This window comes from Bubalus kerabau, chromosome 12 (assembly GCF_029407905.1).
Source record: "Bubalus kerabau isolate K-KA32 ecotype Philippines breed swamp buffalo chromosome 12, PCC_UOA_SB_1v2, whole genome shotgun sequence".
In the NCBI taxonomy this organism is placed as follows: Eukaryota; Metazoa; Chordata; class Mammalia; order Artiodactyla; family Bovidae; genus Bubalus; species Bubalus kerabau.
In genome coordinates this window covers 31,680,375-31,697,111 of record NC_073635.1, presented here as the reverse complement: position 1 = coordinate 31,697,111, position 16,737 = coordinate 31,680,375, and the positions used below count along the sequence as shown (strand labels likewise).

At 44.1% G+C, this 16,737-nt stretch overlaps 1 protein-coding gene across 1 annotated transcript in view; it reads left to right on the top strand.

The window, feature by feature from the left end:
* Positions 1–16,737, top strand: part of LOC129624834 (microtubule-associated tumor suppressor candidate 2-like) — a 142,464-nt gene that overhangs the window by 111,299 nt on the left and 14,428 nt on the right. The window contains exon 4 of the mRNA XM_055543122.1: positions 2,014–2,175. Within this exon, the coding sequence (XP_055399097.1) occupies positions 2,014–2,175 (162 nt within the window). The remainder of the gene's footprint in view (positions 1–2,013; positions 2,176–16,737) is intronic.

Below are 16,737 nucleotides of genomic sequence, written 5' to 3'. Positions count from 1 at the left end.
GTTGATTTCCTTTAGGATGCACTGGTCTGATCTCCTTGCAGTCCAAGGGACTCTCAAGAGTCTTCTCCAACACCACAGTTCAAAAGCATCAATTCTTTAGCACTCAGCTTCTTTATGATCCAACTCTTACATCCGTACATGACTACTGGAAAAACCATAGCTTTGACAATATGGACCTTTGTTGGCAAAGTGATAGCCCTGTTTAGAACTATTTAAAACCTTACACAGGACCTTCAGAGAACTATGGGGCATAGGTTCTGTGTTAGGAAATAGCAGTCTTTATTCTTCCTTCCTAAATACTGTTTTGTTAAGAGACAAAACAGATTTCACTCATTTTAAACAGACTTTCAGGTCTTCAGAGGGAGGAAAGCAGCCATCTCTTACTCCGAGGGGTTGAATTAAACTCCTGAACATTCGAACACTAAAGCCATTTTAATAATGTTATCATTTTGATGCAGGCCCTATCTGCATAGAATAGGGCTATCCTATATTTGGCAAAACTAATACAATTATGTAAAGTTTAAAAATAAAATTAAATTAAAAAAAATAAAATAAAATGATGGAAACAAAAACTTTAATCTTTCACTACAATTACATATATATCTTCCAGCTGTCCGTGTGTATTTTCCATGGTAGACAGTCACGTTCCTAACTGGATAGTTTTCATCCCAACAGGCAGTAATCTCAGTATATTCAGGCTTTCTATTTAATTTGGTAGATTAGTCTTTGCAGCTGTTACTCAGAGGTACATTTAGAAGATTTATCCTTTAATAGAAATAGATGATGGTGTCATATATTGTCTTTAAGAGATTACAGATATAGCCAGCATAGTAGATTTGAAAATTTATAGAGGAGAAAAAATGGGCCACAACCATTCTGACATTTAAATCTGACACAAATCCCAGTATGCCCTGTCTTCAGAGCAGCCCATCATAAAGAAGCTATTCTGTAGACACAGAGCCTGTTTCTATGTTGAATAGAAAACTGAAATGACCAATAGACATCTGCCTTTGCAATAAGCTGGGCTCTAATGCAGGGTCCTCTTAATTTGATGCTGTTGCTGTTGTTTAGTCGCTCAGTCGTGTCCGACTCTTTGCAACCCCATGGACTATAGCCTGCCAGGCTCCTCTGTCCTTGGGATTTTCCAGCCAAGAATCCTGGAGTGGGTTGCCATTTCCTTTTCCAGGGGATCTTCAGACGTAGGGATGGAATTTGCATCTTCTGCATTGACAGGCAGGTTCTTCACCACTGAGCCGCTAGGGTAGCCCCCTTAGTTTGATGAGGCCTCGGCTCATCAGATCAAAAGCTTCATGAATTTCAAAGGGATTCTCTGCCTGCATGCTTCTCACCCATCTCCCTTCATCCCAAGGCCCTTATTCTGAAGATGAAATGAGCCAGATTTCAGGGAGCCCTGAATCCTCTTCTGGACCAGTGGTGTACGTGTGTGTGTCCTTACTCTCGTCTCCTCTGGGACACTTACATTGATTTTCAGAAAAGCGTTGCTCATCCTCTGACAGTTATAAAATGAATGCTTATCATATGTGTGTACAGATTTTCCAGGCAAGAATACTAGAGTGGGTTGCCATTTCCTTCTCCAGGGACTCTTCCTGACCCAGGGATCAAACCTGTGTCTCCTGCATTGGCAGGTGGGTTCTTTACCACTGAACCATCTGGGAAGCCTGTGTATGCAGCTGCACATCCAGAAAAGCAAATTGTGTGTGCATGCGTGTGTGTGTGTGTGTGTGTAAAATCTTCAGTGGAGCGAAGCTGTTCTTGGCTTTGGTGGAGCCTGTGGCGTGTGGGTTTGGAGGACAGACTTCCCTGCAGTGACTGAAGGCAACCTCTTTTTCCACATCTCATCCCAGAGAAATGCTTTTCAAGGCCACTCATCAGGAGTTGGGTCAAGTTCTGATGCAGGTGGAGGCTTCAGGGATAGATCTGTGGTGGTGCCCAGCAAGGGGGTCCACCTGTTTTTCATGACGCTGTCATTAACGCGCTGTCTGCCTCCTGCAGGTTCAACCTTTGGAACTGAAGACCAGCCGCCTCTAAAGGCAGCTCTCCCTGCCAAAGACACACCCAAGGGGGCGGGCCGGGCAGCCCCTCCGGCTTCCTCCAGCGCGACAACACCCCGCAGGAGTTTGCTTCCGGCACCGAAATCCACATCCACACCTGCTGGTAAGACTCGTGCTTCAGAGAAACTGCAGTGGAGAGCTTTTTCTGCATTAAAGTCTTCTGAGAGCCTCTGGGTACATCAGCTGTAGACGGGACGACAGATGTCTTTCCGGTAGCTTTTAATATTAGTGGTAATAATAGTACCATGATTCTCAAGGCACTTTCATCTATTCCTGTGTTTAAATTCTCAAAACTCCTTCTTGCTCCTCCTAGTGACTGGTAACCCATCATATCACAGTTTCCACTGCAAAAAAAAAAAAAAAAAGGGTCAAGCTCATTTAGGCAGATTTTGCTTAGGGAAGCAGGTGTTGATGAAATCTATCACTGGAAGGATGGTAGGAGTTGGCTGCAGACTCTGCACCCCGGGAGCAAGTACCTGATCCCTGGGGGAACACTGCTGCCTCGACAGGGATGCAGGGGTTCTGTCCCCCTGCTAGTTCCAGGCTGGTGCCATCCAAGTTGGGATGCAGGGATCAGCAGCTACAGCAGAAGGCTGGCTCCAGAGTCATGCTGTGCTTGCCATGTCCAGGCCAGCAAAGCCAATGCCCCTCCTGACCTGGGAAGCTAGTGACAGACGCAGGGGACTCAACTGATGTAAAGATGTGACACGTGAAGGTGCTTGTCATCAGCTGAAGCTGCTGGATGTGGCCCCCGCCTGCCTTCTCCTCCCGTGTCTCATGCATGCGTGTTTGCCTTCAGGATGTCCAAGCATCCAGCGTGTGGCTTAGCCTCATCTTCTGCACTACGTGTAGGAAGATACTGAGAGTGAGGGAGCCTGGGTGTTGAGCCTGAATCCACGTTAGATGGTTCACCTCTGAGGGTGTTCATTCCTCCATATTATTCTTCTATGCTCCTGTGCTCATGTACCAGCGATATGTACACACAGATGGGCCTGGTTCCTAAAAGTAAAATTGCATTGTACCTTTTTTTTTTTTTTTTTTGATGTGGACCATTTTTAAAGTCTTTATTGAATGTGTTGCAATACTACTTATGTTTTATGTTTTGTTTGTTTGTTTTTTTTTGGCCAAGAGGCATGCGGGATCTTAGCTTCCTGACCAGGGATCAAACCCACATCCCCTGCTTTAGAAGGCAGAGTCTTAACCACTGGACCACCAGGGAAGTCCTGTACATTTTTCTACATGTCACTTTCCTTACGGAAGGCACGTCATAGAGCTGCCCTCAAAGTCAGTGCATGGCTGTTTTCCACTGGTTGCCTAGTGTGGCTATACCATGATCTATTCAGACATTCCCCCACCGGCAGGCATTCTCTTTGTAACTGGCGTTTGCCACTATAACTGATGCTTCGGTACATGTCCTTGAACAGGTGACATTCTTTCTACAAGATTGATCCCCAGGAGTGGGATGGCTGTGCTTGATGCATTAATGGATATGACTGGACTCCTTTTCAAAGGCTTCATTTCCACCCATATTGCTGATAAGAATAGATACTTATCATTTAAAAAAAATTTTGTCCATTTAATGGGAGTGAAATTATATTTCAGTGTTATTTTAATTTGCATTTTGCCTGATCACTTCAATGGAGCATCACCTCATAATCCCCTCTCAGTTCAGTTTAGTTCAGTCGCTCAGTCGTATCTGACTCTTTGCAACCCCATGAATCGCAGCACGCCAGGCCTCCCTGTCCATCACCATCTCCCGGAGTTCATCCAGACTCACGTCCATCGAGTTAGGGATGCCATCCAGACATCTCATCCTCTGTCATCCCCTTCTCCTCCTGCCCCCAATCCCTCCCAGCTGGAGACATGTAAATTGACCTGTTTGGTTTTATTCTTCCTCAGTGGAGGGAAAGCTCCCGGGGACAGTGACCTTGTCCCATTTATTTAGCCCAGTATCCCGGATCCTGCAGTTGCCTCAGTGACTAACTCCTAGTGGCTACTTAGCATCTATTCGTTAACAGTCGGATGAATCGACGGATCAGTGAATGAATGTCACACGACCTTTGACTCTCTTTTAGTTCCAGTTTCTTAACATGTTTGGTTGGGGTTTAAATAGAAAATAAGTAGACAAGCCTACAGTGAGTTAAAATACAGTTGCTGAATAAATCCTGTAGACCTGTGTTTATCAAATTTTAGTGCCTCAAAACCACCTGTAGAGCTTGTTAAAAAAGATTACCGGCTCTTGTCCTGAGTGACTTATTCAGTGGGTCTGGGGTGGAGCCTCAGAAATTGCATTTCTAATAAATTCCTGGGCTTCCCAGGTGGCTCAGTGGTAAAGAATCTACCTGCCAATGTTCAATCCCTGGGTCAGGAAGATCCCCTGGAGAAGGAAATGGCACCCACTCCAATATCCTTGCCTGGGAAATCCCACGGACAGAGGAGCCTGGTGGGCTACAGTCCATGGGGTCACAAAGAGCGCACGACTGAGCACATAGCACATAACTTAATACACATAAGGCTCTGCATTTGATTTTCCAAAGACATAAAACTTCTTATACATTTTCCCATTATTGACAAGGAGGAGGTGTTAAGGTGTTTAGAACAAGAGTTAACTACCACCATTTGCTAGATGGAGGACCCCACCCCAGCCTCTGTGTAAACCCTTGGCTGTGGCCCCTGTGAAATGGACTTATCTGGGGAAAGTGTGGATTGGGAAAATAGAGCATAAGATGAGAGATTTCAGGACATTCTCTTTTAACTTTCATCTCACTCCATCACCTAATTTAATAACAATTTAAAAATTATGAATAAAAGATACATTTTATTACTGAATTTTAATTTTGCATTTATCCTATAGGTATGAATTTTTCATTTTAATAAAATGTAGTTTGTAATACCAAATCAGCTTTCCCATTGCCTTGTTCTGTCATCAGACTAATTAAAAAGCAGAAGGCAGGCATGCAAATTACAGTTAAATTCCAAATAATTGGGTTTCTTGGGACTGTAGGGTATTTGGGTTATTCTAATTACTTGGGTAACACCAACCCTTGTTTTAACTCTTGCTGATATTTCTAAACTGTGGTGTGTCACTTCTTTCCCTTGGTGATTCCAGGCTAATGATGGCAAGCTCTTGTGTCTTTGGGTCATCTGTTCAATTACTGTCATCCATGTCTTCAGATGCAACATGTGCCCACAATAGAACATGCCCGGGGAATGCTTGGGCTGTTTCTTTTAACCTAGATTTCTGATGTGAGTTTTTTCTGTGAGTAACTGTTTTCTGGTTTGTTTAATCAGGAAACATTTAAATACTTGCTTTAAGCCATAGGTGACTTTTTTTTTTTAATTTTATTTTATTTTTAAACTTTACATAATTGTATTAGTTTTGCCAAATATCAAAATGAATCCGCCACAGGTATACATGTGTTCCCCATCCTGAACCCTCCTCCCTCCTCCCTCCCCACTCCATCCCTCTGGGTCGTCCCAGTGCACCAGCCCCAAGCATCCAGTATCGTGCATCGAACCTGGACTGGCAACTCATTTCATACATGATATTTTACATGTTTCAATGCCATTCTCCCAAATCTTCCCACCGTCTCCCTCTCCCACAGAGTCCATAAGACTGTTCTATACATCAGTGTCTCTTTTGCTGTCTCGTACACAGGGTTATTGTTACCATCTTTCTAAATTCCATATATATGCGTTAGTATACTGTATTGGTGACTTAGATTCAAGAATAATTAGAACAGTCACAATAAGGTAAACAGAATTGTACACTAATAATTAGAGTGTCCCTTGGACAGCAAGGAGATTAAACAAGTCAATCCTAAAGGAAGTCAACCCTGAATATTCACTGGAAGGACTGATTCTGAAGCTGAAGTGTTTGGCCACCTGGTGCAAAGAACGGACTCATCTGAGAAGACCCTGATGCTGGGAAAGATTGAAGGCAGGAGAAGAAGGGGATGACAGAGGATGAGATGGTCGGATGGCATCACTGACTCAGTTGACATGAGTTTGAGCAAGCTTGGGGAAATAGTGAAGCACAGGAAGCCTGCTGTGCTGATGTCCATGGGGTCGGAGAGTTGGACACAACTGAGTGACTGAACAACAATGAGAGTGAGAACAAGAGATCTGTAATCTTATCAGCTGGCTGTCAGTTAATTTTAGCAGACCAGGAAGTCATCGTAAGATGGATTAAGAGGGACTTCCCTGGTGGCCCAGTGGCTAAGATTCTGTGCTCCCAGTGCAGGGGGCCCAGGTTCTATCCCTGGTCAGGGCACTAGATCCCACATGCCACAACTAAAGATCCTATGTGCTACAGCTAGACTCAGTGCAGCTGAAATATATCAATATTTTTTTAAAAAGATGGGTTAAGAAACAAATGACTCAAAAAAATTTAAATTAAATATAATAGACTTTTAAAATCACTTAATCACTTTCTCTTTATTTGTTTGCTGCTGCTGCTAAGTTGCGTCAGTCATGTCCGATTCTGTGCAACCCCATAGATGGCAGCCCACCAGGTTCCCCCATCCCTGGGGTTCTCCAGGCAAGAACACTGGAGAGGGTTGCCATTTCCTTCTCCAATGCATGAAAGTGAAGTCGCTCAGTCGTGTCCGACTCTTCACGACCCCATGGACTGCAGCCTACCAGGCTCCTCCGTCCATGGGATTTTCCAGGCAAGAGCACTGGAGTGGGTCGCCAGTGCCTTCTCCACTTTATTTGTTTAATCATTTTCTAATTTGTTTATTTTGTAATCACTTTCTGATTTCAGCAAAGATACAAGGTAGCATGCAGTAAAGGGCCCAGAGGATTAAAAATCCAAGTAATAAAAAAGAGAAGAGCCTGATAAAACTGGGCTCAGAGCTTCCTGGCTGCAAGAGCAAAAGAAAAAGCATAATTAGGGGGAAAAAAATAGAGTGTGGCACTTTATCAGAAGAGAGAACTTGTTTTTTAGCACAAATGTGTATATACGATTTTAATTTTGTGAATTTTTTAAAAATTACGTTGAACAACATAATGGACAACTTTAATAGTATATTTTTAAGCATATTTTTTCTGATAATAATTGAAATAGTTTAAAATTTGGGACTAGGGAAGGCCTTCCTCAACATGATATAAAACCTGGAAACCTTTTTAAAAAAAGATAGATTTAACTACATACAAATTTTAAATTGTCTGCAATAATGAACATCATAGAATTAAGAAGGTTGATAGACTGAATGAAAATGCTGCAACAAAGTTTTAATATGAAAATCAATAGAAAAAATACAACTTAATTTGAAAAAATAGGTAAAGTATATGAATGGGAGACTTAGACAATAGAAGAACAAAGTGGTCAGTGGCCATAAATATATGAAAAGATGTTCAAATTCACTTAAAACCTATATACCTAACCTCTGTGCTGTGTTGCTTAGGCATTCTTACTCAGATGGAAGCCAGTTAATTACATTTTATTGACATAACTGTCATTGAAAAATAAAGGTTGAGATTGAGTCTTCCTTTTTTTAAATTATTTTAATTGGAAGTTAATTACTTTACAATATTGTGATGGTTTTTGCCATACATCGGTATAAATCAGCCATAGATATACATGTGTCCACTGCATCCTGAACGCCCCCCACCTCCCTCCCCACCCCATCACTCCAGGTTGTCCCACAGCACGGGCTTTGGGTGCCCTGCATCATTCATCAAACTCCCGCTGGCTGGTAGTGTATGTTTCAATGCTCTTCTCTCAAATCATCCCACCCTCTCCTTCTCCCACTAAGTCCAAAAGTCTGTTCCTTACATCTGTGTCTCCTTTGCTGCCTTGCACATAGGATCGTCGGTCCCATCTTTCTAGATTCCATATATATGTGTTAGGATTCATCTTTCTCTTTCTGACTTACTTCACTCTGTATGTTAGGCTTTAGGTTCATCCACCTCCTTAGAACTGAGCGAGTGAGTCTTCTTTCTGGGACAATGCTAGTTATGCACACACAGCACCCTGATCCCCTACAGTCCATTCTGGATTCTGTCCATGTCCCTTCTTTCCCTGGACTTTCAGTCACAGGCTGAGAACTAATAACACTGTACTGAGCAAGATCTACTCCCAGAATATCATCTTCCTATAAGTTAATAATGATCTTTGCTTCCTTGACATCAGTATGATGACAACGGAAACTGTCATGGATTTAGTGCTAATGGTAAAAAAAAAAAAGTATGGAACACCCTCTCCATTGCTATATAAAGAGAAGAATTTTAGAAACTTAACCTTAGTCTTTCAGTGACTCTTTGTCTCTGAATTTTCATGAAAAGCTGTTCTGTTGTTCGTATGTCAAATACAACGTCTCACCAGGATGTTGATCTACGTAATTTTGCACAAATATTCAGGCTTTACCCATTGACTTTTCTAACTGGTCTGCAGTTGTTGTACCAAAGAGGAGAATATTTTCAGTTGAAGTGTTGATCTGATGATAGGATACTGCTTGGTCAATATACCTTCTGATTGTGTCATGTTGACATGATGTATTATGGAAAATAAAATTCCTTTATTCAGACGCAGCTATATAGAAGGATTTCGCATGGCTATACAGAGAACAAACAGCTGGTGTCTTATTGTTTTGGTTTCTCTCCCCCTAAGGAAAAAATTATCAGGGAATAGTGAGGCTGTTGCTTTATGGGTACAGAAGCTCCACTTGTATCACAGAAATTATTTTTACTTCTTTAAAAGCAGATTATTATTCCTGTATTAAAATCACAGATGTAGGTATTTTTTGGCATGTGTGTGTGCTCAGTTGCATCCAACTCTTTGCAGCCCCATGGACTACAGCACACCAGGTTCCTCTGTCCATGGAGTTTTCCAGGCAAGAATACTGGAGTGGATTGCCATTTCCTCCTCCAGGGGATCTTCCGAACCCAGGGATCGAACCTGCATCTCTTGTATCTCCTGAATTGGTAGGCGGGTTCTTCACCACTGCATCACCTGAGAATTCCTATTTCTGAGTATACTATAGCCTTCCCTGGTGGCTTGGATGGTAAAGAATCTGCTTGCAATACAGGAGACCCGGATTTGATCCCTGAGTCGGGAAGATCCCCTGGAGAAGGGAGTGGTAACCCACTCCAGTATTCTTGCTTGGAGAATTCCATGGGCAGAGGAGCCTGGTGAGCTACAATCCATAGGGTTGCAAAGAGTTAGACATGACTGACAGACTCGGAGAAGGCAATGGCACCCCACTCCAGTACTCTTGCCTGAAAAATCCCATGGACGGAGGAGCCTGGAAGGCTGCAGTCCATGGGGTTGCTAAGAGTCGGGCACGACAGAGCGACTTCACTTTCACTTTTCACTCTCATGCATTGGAGAAAGAAATGGCAACCCACTCCAGTGTTCTTGCCTGGAGAATCCCAGGGACGGGGGAACCTCGTGGGCTGCCGTCTATGGGGTCGCACAGAGTTGGACACGACTGAAGCGACTTAGCAGCAGCAGACTAACACTTTCTTCTTTCTTCATAGTGTAAAAATACGAGTAGCGTGTCTGCACCATCAGAATGTGTTTACCGAGCACTTGGATGTTCCGGGTTCTGTAAACAGCCTGCTCTAACATGTTCTCCTCACCCACCCTCTAGTCTGGCCAAGCATCATCTCCCCTCTCTGGGCACACCTAAATAAAGAGACTCAGTAATAACTTGCTGAAACAAAATATGCAACTTTAGGACAAGACAGGACAGGTAAAGGGCTCACTTTGCCATGGGCATCTTGGATCTGGATGTTGGGGAATTGTTCTTACCATAGCAGGTGACGTATGCTCCTTTAATGGAAACGACTCTGAGAGGCAGTTCTGATGGTGAGAGTCATGGCACCGCACAGCGTGGAAGCCCACGCTGACGCAGGTGTGGGGCCTGCAGGGGACAAGTTCAGAGCAATTAGGTTGCGCTGGGCTCTTCAGTACAGGGGGTGTTATCACTTGGTGTTGGCTGTGTTCTCCCTGAGACGGGGTCCCCATTGTTCCCCCAGCTTTAGCTCATCAGTCTTCGTGAAGCCAGCAGAGGGACCTGCAATGGCTTGGGGGTGGAGGCGTTTACAGGAGAGTAGACGTGTTAGAAAGAACATTAGTGGGAGAAAAATAAAGATGATACATTTGAGGCCTGTTCCTTTGCATGAGGTCCCAGAGACAGGAAAATATGGCGGGATGATGGATGGAGTGACTATCCACTGCATGGTTCAGAGGGTGGTGTTTGTGGGTGTCCTGGAAGGCCTGTTTGCTGTTCTTTCTGGCCAGCAGTGGGTGGGGAGCTTCCTCACCCATCTCAGTGGCCAGAAGGCCCTGTGAGTCCCATGCTGTGACCCCAGAGTCCAGCTCAGTCACTCTGGAGTGGGGGCAAAGTCAGGGAGCTGTGGATGGGCATCCATTCATTCCATGGAGGTTTTGAGAGCACCTTCTCAGTGTTGCGCTCTGTGTTGGATGCTGGGGCATCACGTGAACGGGACACAGCCCTTGTTTCTATAGAGCTGCTGGCGTCACAGGAGAAAAGAAGCATAGAACTCATACTTACACGTGTATTTAATTATGGTTATGCTGAGTGTAACAGGCTTCCCCAGTGGCTCAGCAGTAAAAAAATGGACACAGGAGACTTGGGTTCGATCCCTGGGTTGGGTTGATTCCCTGGAGTGGGAAATGGCAACCCACTGCAGTGTTTTTGCCTGGGAAATCCCATGGACAGAGGAGCTTGAAGGGCTGTAGTCCACAGGGTCGCAAAGAGTTGGACAGGGCTGGGTGGACACACACCCACGCTGAGTGTACGGTGGAGGCGTATTTAACAGACCTAACACAGTGTGCAAAAAGCATGCAGGAGAGACCTAACCGGTCAGTCCAAGTTGCCAGGCAGCAGGAGTGGGGACGGCGTTCTGTGCAGGTGACCATGTAGATCCCCTCTTTGTAAATATTAGAGGTTCCCAGGTCTCCCTCCCCACTGAAAGTCTTGAACCTAGGCTGCTGACCACTAGATGCCTTGTTAATTTAAAAACGTGCAGCCTCCTCTCCCCTTTCAACCCTTTTGTGGAAGAACTGGAAAGCTGGTAAAAAGACAGGGTCAAAAATAAAAAAGTACAGAAAATTTACAGCTGCTTCCTCAGTCACTACTTTTACTGGTGGGTCCCCTCTTCATCATCACACAAGCATTGCCCCTTAGGTGATTCATTTGGACAGTTTGATTTTGTGTGTGGACACTTGAGTTTAAAGCTCTGATAACCTCATCCTCTGGGCACTTTAGTGGTCTCGAGGGCTGTTTAAAAATTATCATCGAAGTGTCACAGAATGATCCAGGTAAGGGACAAGATATATTTATCTTAACCTGCTGTTTCTTTCATGGAAGCATGGATGATATTTTTGATGATTTGGGAGGTGCAATGGGACATGCCCATCGTACCAGCGAGAATTTGTAAAATGCCATGACTCACTTGCTATTAAGCCCCCTGTAGGCTGGTGTGAAACCTGAAATGATGTGGTAGCCCTTCCAAAGTGGGGCAGAAAACCCTAACTCTCACTTAAGAGTATATGCACGTATTGCATCTCAAAGGTTGCACACCTGGTATTGTGCCCACTCTGCTTGTCAGCCTCCAAGAGCTATGGGAGCTGGGCCAGCAGTAATTAGTGCCAATGGTCCTGTGGAGCTGCTTTTCCGTTGTGATTTCTGACATTTATGTGCCTCATAACTCTGCCTCCTGAACTGTAAGTGCATTGTTATGCAAAATGCTTCCACGCTGTAGCCCCATCTCTTAGCCTGATGAGCACGGCACTTTTAATTACATGTCAGTGTTTAAAACTTTCCAGTTCTCTCCAGATTTGTATGTTTTACTAGCTGCCTTATGCTGATGAAATACCAAATACCCTGTTTACCATCTTTGGGTGATGACGTTGGGGGGAGCTAGGAAAAATGAAAATATAATAAGAAAAAAACAAATGCCAGCCATTCCTTTTCTAAGATAACTGGCAAAACATCACACATTTCTTGGACGTTGCAGAGTCTTCGTGTATTCATCTTTGATCCATCGATCAGCATATTTGTGTCAAGCACTATTTCAGGCCCCGCACTTTGTTATCAGTAATCTCTCCAGCAGCTGATCAGAGTCTAAAGCCCATGATGGACATGAGAAGCCAGTGTATGACTACCAGACACAGGAGTATGAAATATAGAGTCCCCCAGTCTTAGAAGTGCAGAAGGAAATGGCAGCCCACTCCAGTGTCCTTGCCTGGAGAATCCCAGGGACGGGGGAGCCTGGTGGGCTGCCGTCTATGGGGTCGCACAGAGTCTGACACGACTGAAGCGACTTAGCAGCAGCAGCAGCAGTCTTAGAAGTAGCTCTGACTCTTGAACAACCCACATGGCAGGTTGATGGGGATGAATGAGAGCAGAATAAGTAATGTGACAGAGAAGACTGACCACTGAAGGATCGATGCTTTTGAACTGTGTTGTTAGAGAAAACTCTTGAGAGTCCCTTGGACTGCAAGGAGATCCAGCCAGTCCATCCTAAAGGAGATCAGTCCTGAATATTCACCGGAAGGACTGATGCCGAAGCTGAAGTTTGTTCTGTAGTCCTGGCATGCCTTGGTCCGTGGGGTCACAAAGAGTCAGATATGACTGAGCAACTGAACAACAGCAGTGTGACAATACCCTGCTGTGTATCCAAGCTGGACAGTGGCCAAACTGACGTCGTGGTTCATGGACGAGCAACTAGAATAATAATTGCCAGCATTTTTTGAGCAGCATACTTACTGTATGCTTGCCAGACCCACCATCTTATTGCATCCTCACTTATTATGATGTGCTGGTACTATTCTTAACCTTATTTTATAGATTAGGAAACTGTGGATTAGAGAGATCAAATCATTTTCTAAGGGTAATGAAACCAGAAGATTTCTGGGTTGACTTCAAGCCTGGGAATCTAGCTGCAAAACTTTTATTTTATCACCATAGCTTCTGTTTTATAGTGGCTACTGTCTCAATTGTGAGTTATCATTTACCACGTTGGTAGTTTACATTTTGAAGAAAAAGATGAATATTATCATAAAAGATGATCATAACATAGGCTGTAAAAAAGATTACAGAATTATATAGTACAGTAGTCCTTACAGTCAGGTGAATTCCTGACATTTTGAAACCACTTCTTATTTTCCTTTTTTCATTTCTTCTCCAGTATCTGTTTCTCCCCACATAATAAACAGGCCTGACGTCCTAAGTGAGTAATGAGAAATCACTTTCACACAGAAACATAATGAGTAAAGCTGTTCCTGTGATGGATTTGTGGGAGGAAAATAATCCAGTTCTCTTGGGGAATCAAGACTCTGCGTATTCTGTTAGGTCCTGAGAAAATGTGAATAAGTAAATCATGGTGGGAAAAGTACTTTGATTTTTTGAAACTACCTAAATAGAAACTGGGTTTTATTCACTGTGGCAGTTTTAGTCAGGTAAGTTCAAATGAAAGGAATGGTCTGAATTATTTGTCTTATTCTATCCAGTAATTTCGGAGAAGGAGATGGCACCCTACTCCAGTACTGTAGCCTGGAAAATTCCATGGATGGAGGAGCCTGGTAGGCTGTAGTCCATGGGGTCGCAAAGAGTCAGACACGACTGAGCGACTTCACTTTGACTTTTCACTTTCATGCATTGGAGAAGGAAATGGCAACCCACTCCAGTGTTCTTGCCTGGAGAATCCCAGGGATGGGGAAGCCCGGTGGGCTGCCGTCTATGGGGTCGCACAGAGTCGGACACGACTGACATGACTTAGCAGCAGCAGCATCCAGTAATTTACTTTCCCATTAGTTCAAGAACACAATAAAATCATGCCTTTCAGAGCTAGCATTTCCCCCATACAAATATAATCTGCTGCTGCTACTGCTGCTAAGTCGCTTCAGTCGTGTCCGACTCTGTGCGACCCCATAGATGGTAGCCACCGGGCTCCCCCATCCCTGGGATTCTCCAGGCAAGAACACTGGAGTGGGTTGCCATTTCCTCCTCCAATGCATGAAAGTGAAAAGTCAAAGTGAAGTCTTAGTATTAAAAGTGCCCAAATAAAAAAGTTAAAAATTCCCTGGTGCCTCCTGACGGGTGGGAGGGAGGTCCAGGGGAGGGGCTGTATATATACATGGAGCTGGTTCACTTCGTGGCACAGTAGAAACTAACACAACGTGGCGAAGCAGCTATACCCAATTTAAAGAAAACAGAAAATAGAGAAATCAGAGGGGAGGAAATTATGAAAGCCACATTTTAAGAACGTTTCCCTCAGCTGTAGGACTGGAACAGCCTACCAGGTGCCCAGCATAATGAACGAAAAAAGACCCTCATGGGATGGGCACATCATGAGATTTCATAAGACTGGGGAAAACAAGAGGCACCAAGGTTGATCTTTAGAGTAGTACCTAACTTTCCCAAAGCACCCCTGAAAACTGAAAGAAAGACACCTCAATCCCCAGGGGAATGATTGCTGCATCAGAATTCTGGGTTTAGCCAAGTGACCAACTGTAAGAAGAAATTTGCGGCCAAAGTGGGGTGTGTGAATTTCAGAGGTAAGGTTCTAGGTGATCCAAGGTGTAGGGTGATACCCAGGCTTCCTGATTAAAGGTGCCTGGCAAGAGTTGTTGTTGTTCAGTCGCTAAGGCATGTCCTGACTCTTTGTGACCCTGTGGTCTGTAGCCTACCAGATTCCCCTGACCTCCACTATCTCCTGGAGTTTGCTCAGATTTATGTCCATTGAGTCCCTGATGCAATTTAACTATCTCATCCTCTGCCACCCTTCTTGTTTTGCCTTCACTTTCTCCCAGCATCAGGGTCTTTTCTAATAAGTCGGCTCTTCACATCAAGTGGCCAAAGTGTTGGAGCTTTAGCGTCAGTCCTTCCAATGAATATTCAGGGTTGATTTCCTTTAGGATTGACTGGTTTGATATCCTTGCTGTCCAAGGAACTCTCGAGAGTCTTCTCCAGCACCACAACTCGGAAGCATCAATTTTTTGGTGCTTAGCCTTCTTTATGGTCCAACTTTCACATCTGTACATGACTACTGGGAAGACCCTAGAAGAGTGGCAGTTGTCTAAGTACCGAAAGGCTGGGATGTCAAATGAGTTGTGCATGGGATCATGGACATTTCCCAGCTTGATGGCAGGACCTGAGGTAAGAGGAAGACCATGTCCAGGAGTAAGTGAAAGTCAGAAACTCTAGCTGTAGTGACAGCCAGGAACAGTGTTAGAGTATATCAGCCAAGAGTTAGGAACCTCCAAGGAAAACGAGTTTAACACAAGCACAGGGGCTTCAAGTTCCGGTGGGGTGGTGCTGGGTGGTTTGAAAGAGATCTCCTGACTGAAAGATAGGTTGGGAGAGGAGGATGAGGACCATTTGAGACATTTACTCTCAAAGATTGAGGACAGTTGTGGGTGGTAGTGATTTAGTCACTAAGTTGTATCTGACTCTTTCAATCCCATGGACTGTAGCCCACCAGGCTTCTCTGTTCATGGGATTCTTCATGCAAGAATCCTGGAGTGGGTTGCTGTTTCCTTCTCCAAGGGATCTTCCAGACCCAGGAATCAAACCTAGGTCTCCTGCATTGCAGACAGATTCTTTACTGTCTGAACCACCAGGGAAGTCCATACTTGGGGATTATAAAACTTTTAAATAGATATGATATTTTCCCCCAAACCTCACTCCTTCATTCTTACCTTTTCACAACAGTCTTCAGAATTAAATTATCCCTGCTCTTATCCCAGGAAATAATTAGATCTCTGTTACAAGTCTGATTTTTGTAGGTCTTTATTTGAGCACAGAAATCTCCTTTATTCTACTTTGAATTTCCACTTCCCTCACACATGCAATAAAGGGTGGAGGAAATGGAATGAACCTTTAATAGTTTAAATCTGGCCTCATTTCAGGTATATTTAGATTGTTTCCCTCATTAACTCCATTTTCCACCAACATCAGGTATTTCTGTTGATTTTTAAAAATTACTGTTGGCATGGGGATTCCCTGGCCATCCAATGGTTAAGACTCTGAGAGCCCACTGCAGTGGGTATGGGTCCGATCCCAGGTCAGGGAACTAAGATTCTGCAAGCCAAGAGTTGCAGTAACAAAATATATTACTATTGGCAGCTAAAAGCTGTTTCTTTCTCTTATCTCTGCAACCCCTCTGGAGTCCTCTCTCACCACCCCCCCTCTCATTTATAACTCATCCAGGTTCCTCTTTTATTTGTTGTGTTTTTATCTAGATAACATTTCCTTTCTTCATCCCATTCAGTCCCTATAACTCTTCCCTGGAAATGGCCCCTCGTTCTATCCGTCTCCTAAGTGACAGCAGAAGCCCTGCTTCCTGGTTACGTCACTCATGTTTCCTACTCGCCTCTGCAGCTCCACTGCCTGATGGTCCTGACTTGCATTGCTGTCACATTTACCTTTCCTTTTCCTTCCTGTTCCTCTTCATCTTCCTAACGGGGCCTTGCATGACATCTGGGCCAGGTCTGTTGGGCTAGGGGAATTAGAATTAGCCCCATTAGTTCCACTTTCACAAGTGCATAGAATGAGAAGGTTAGACAGTTGGAGCATAAAGTCTCTGGCTGTGCAGGTTTCTTTATCCTTTTTGTTTCTTATCTTTTCTTACTTCTACTGAGATTTATTTTCAGGGATTGGTGGCCCATTGTGTGTGAGGTTAGGAGCCT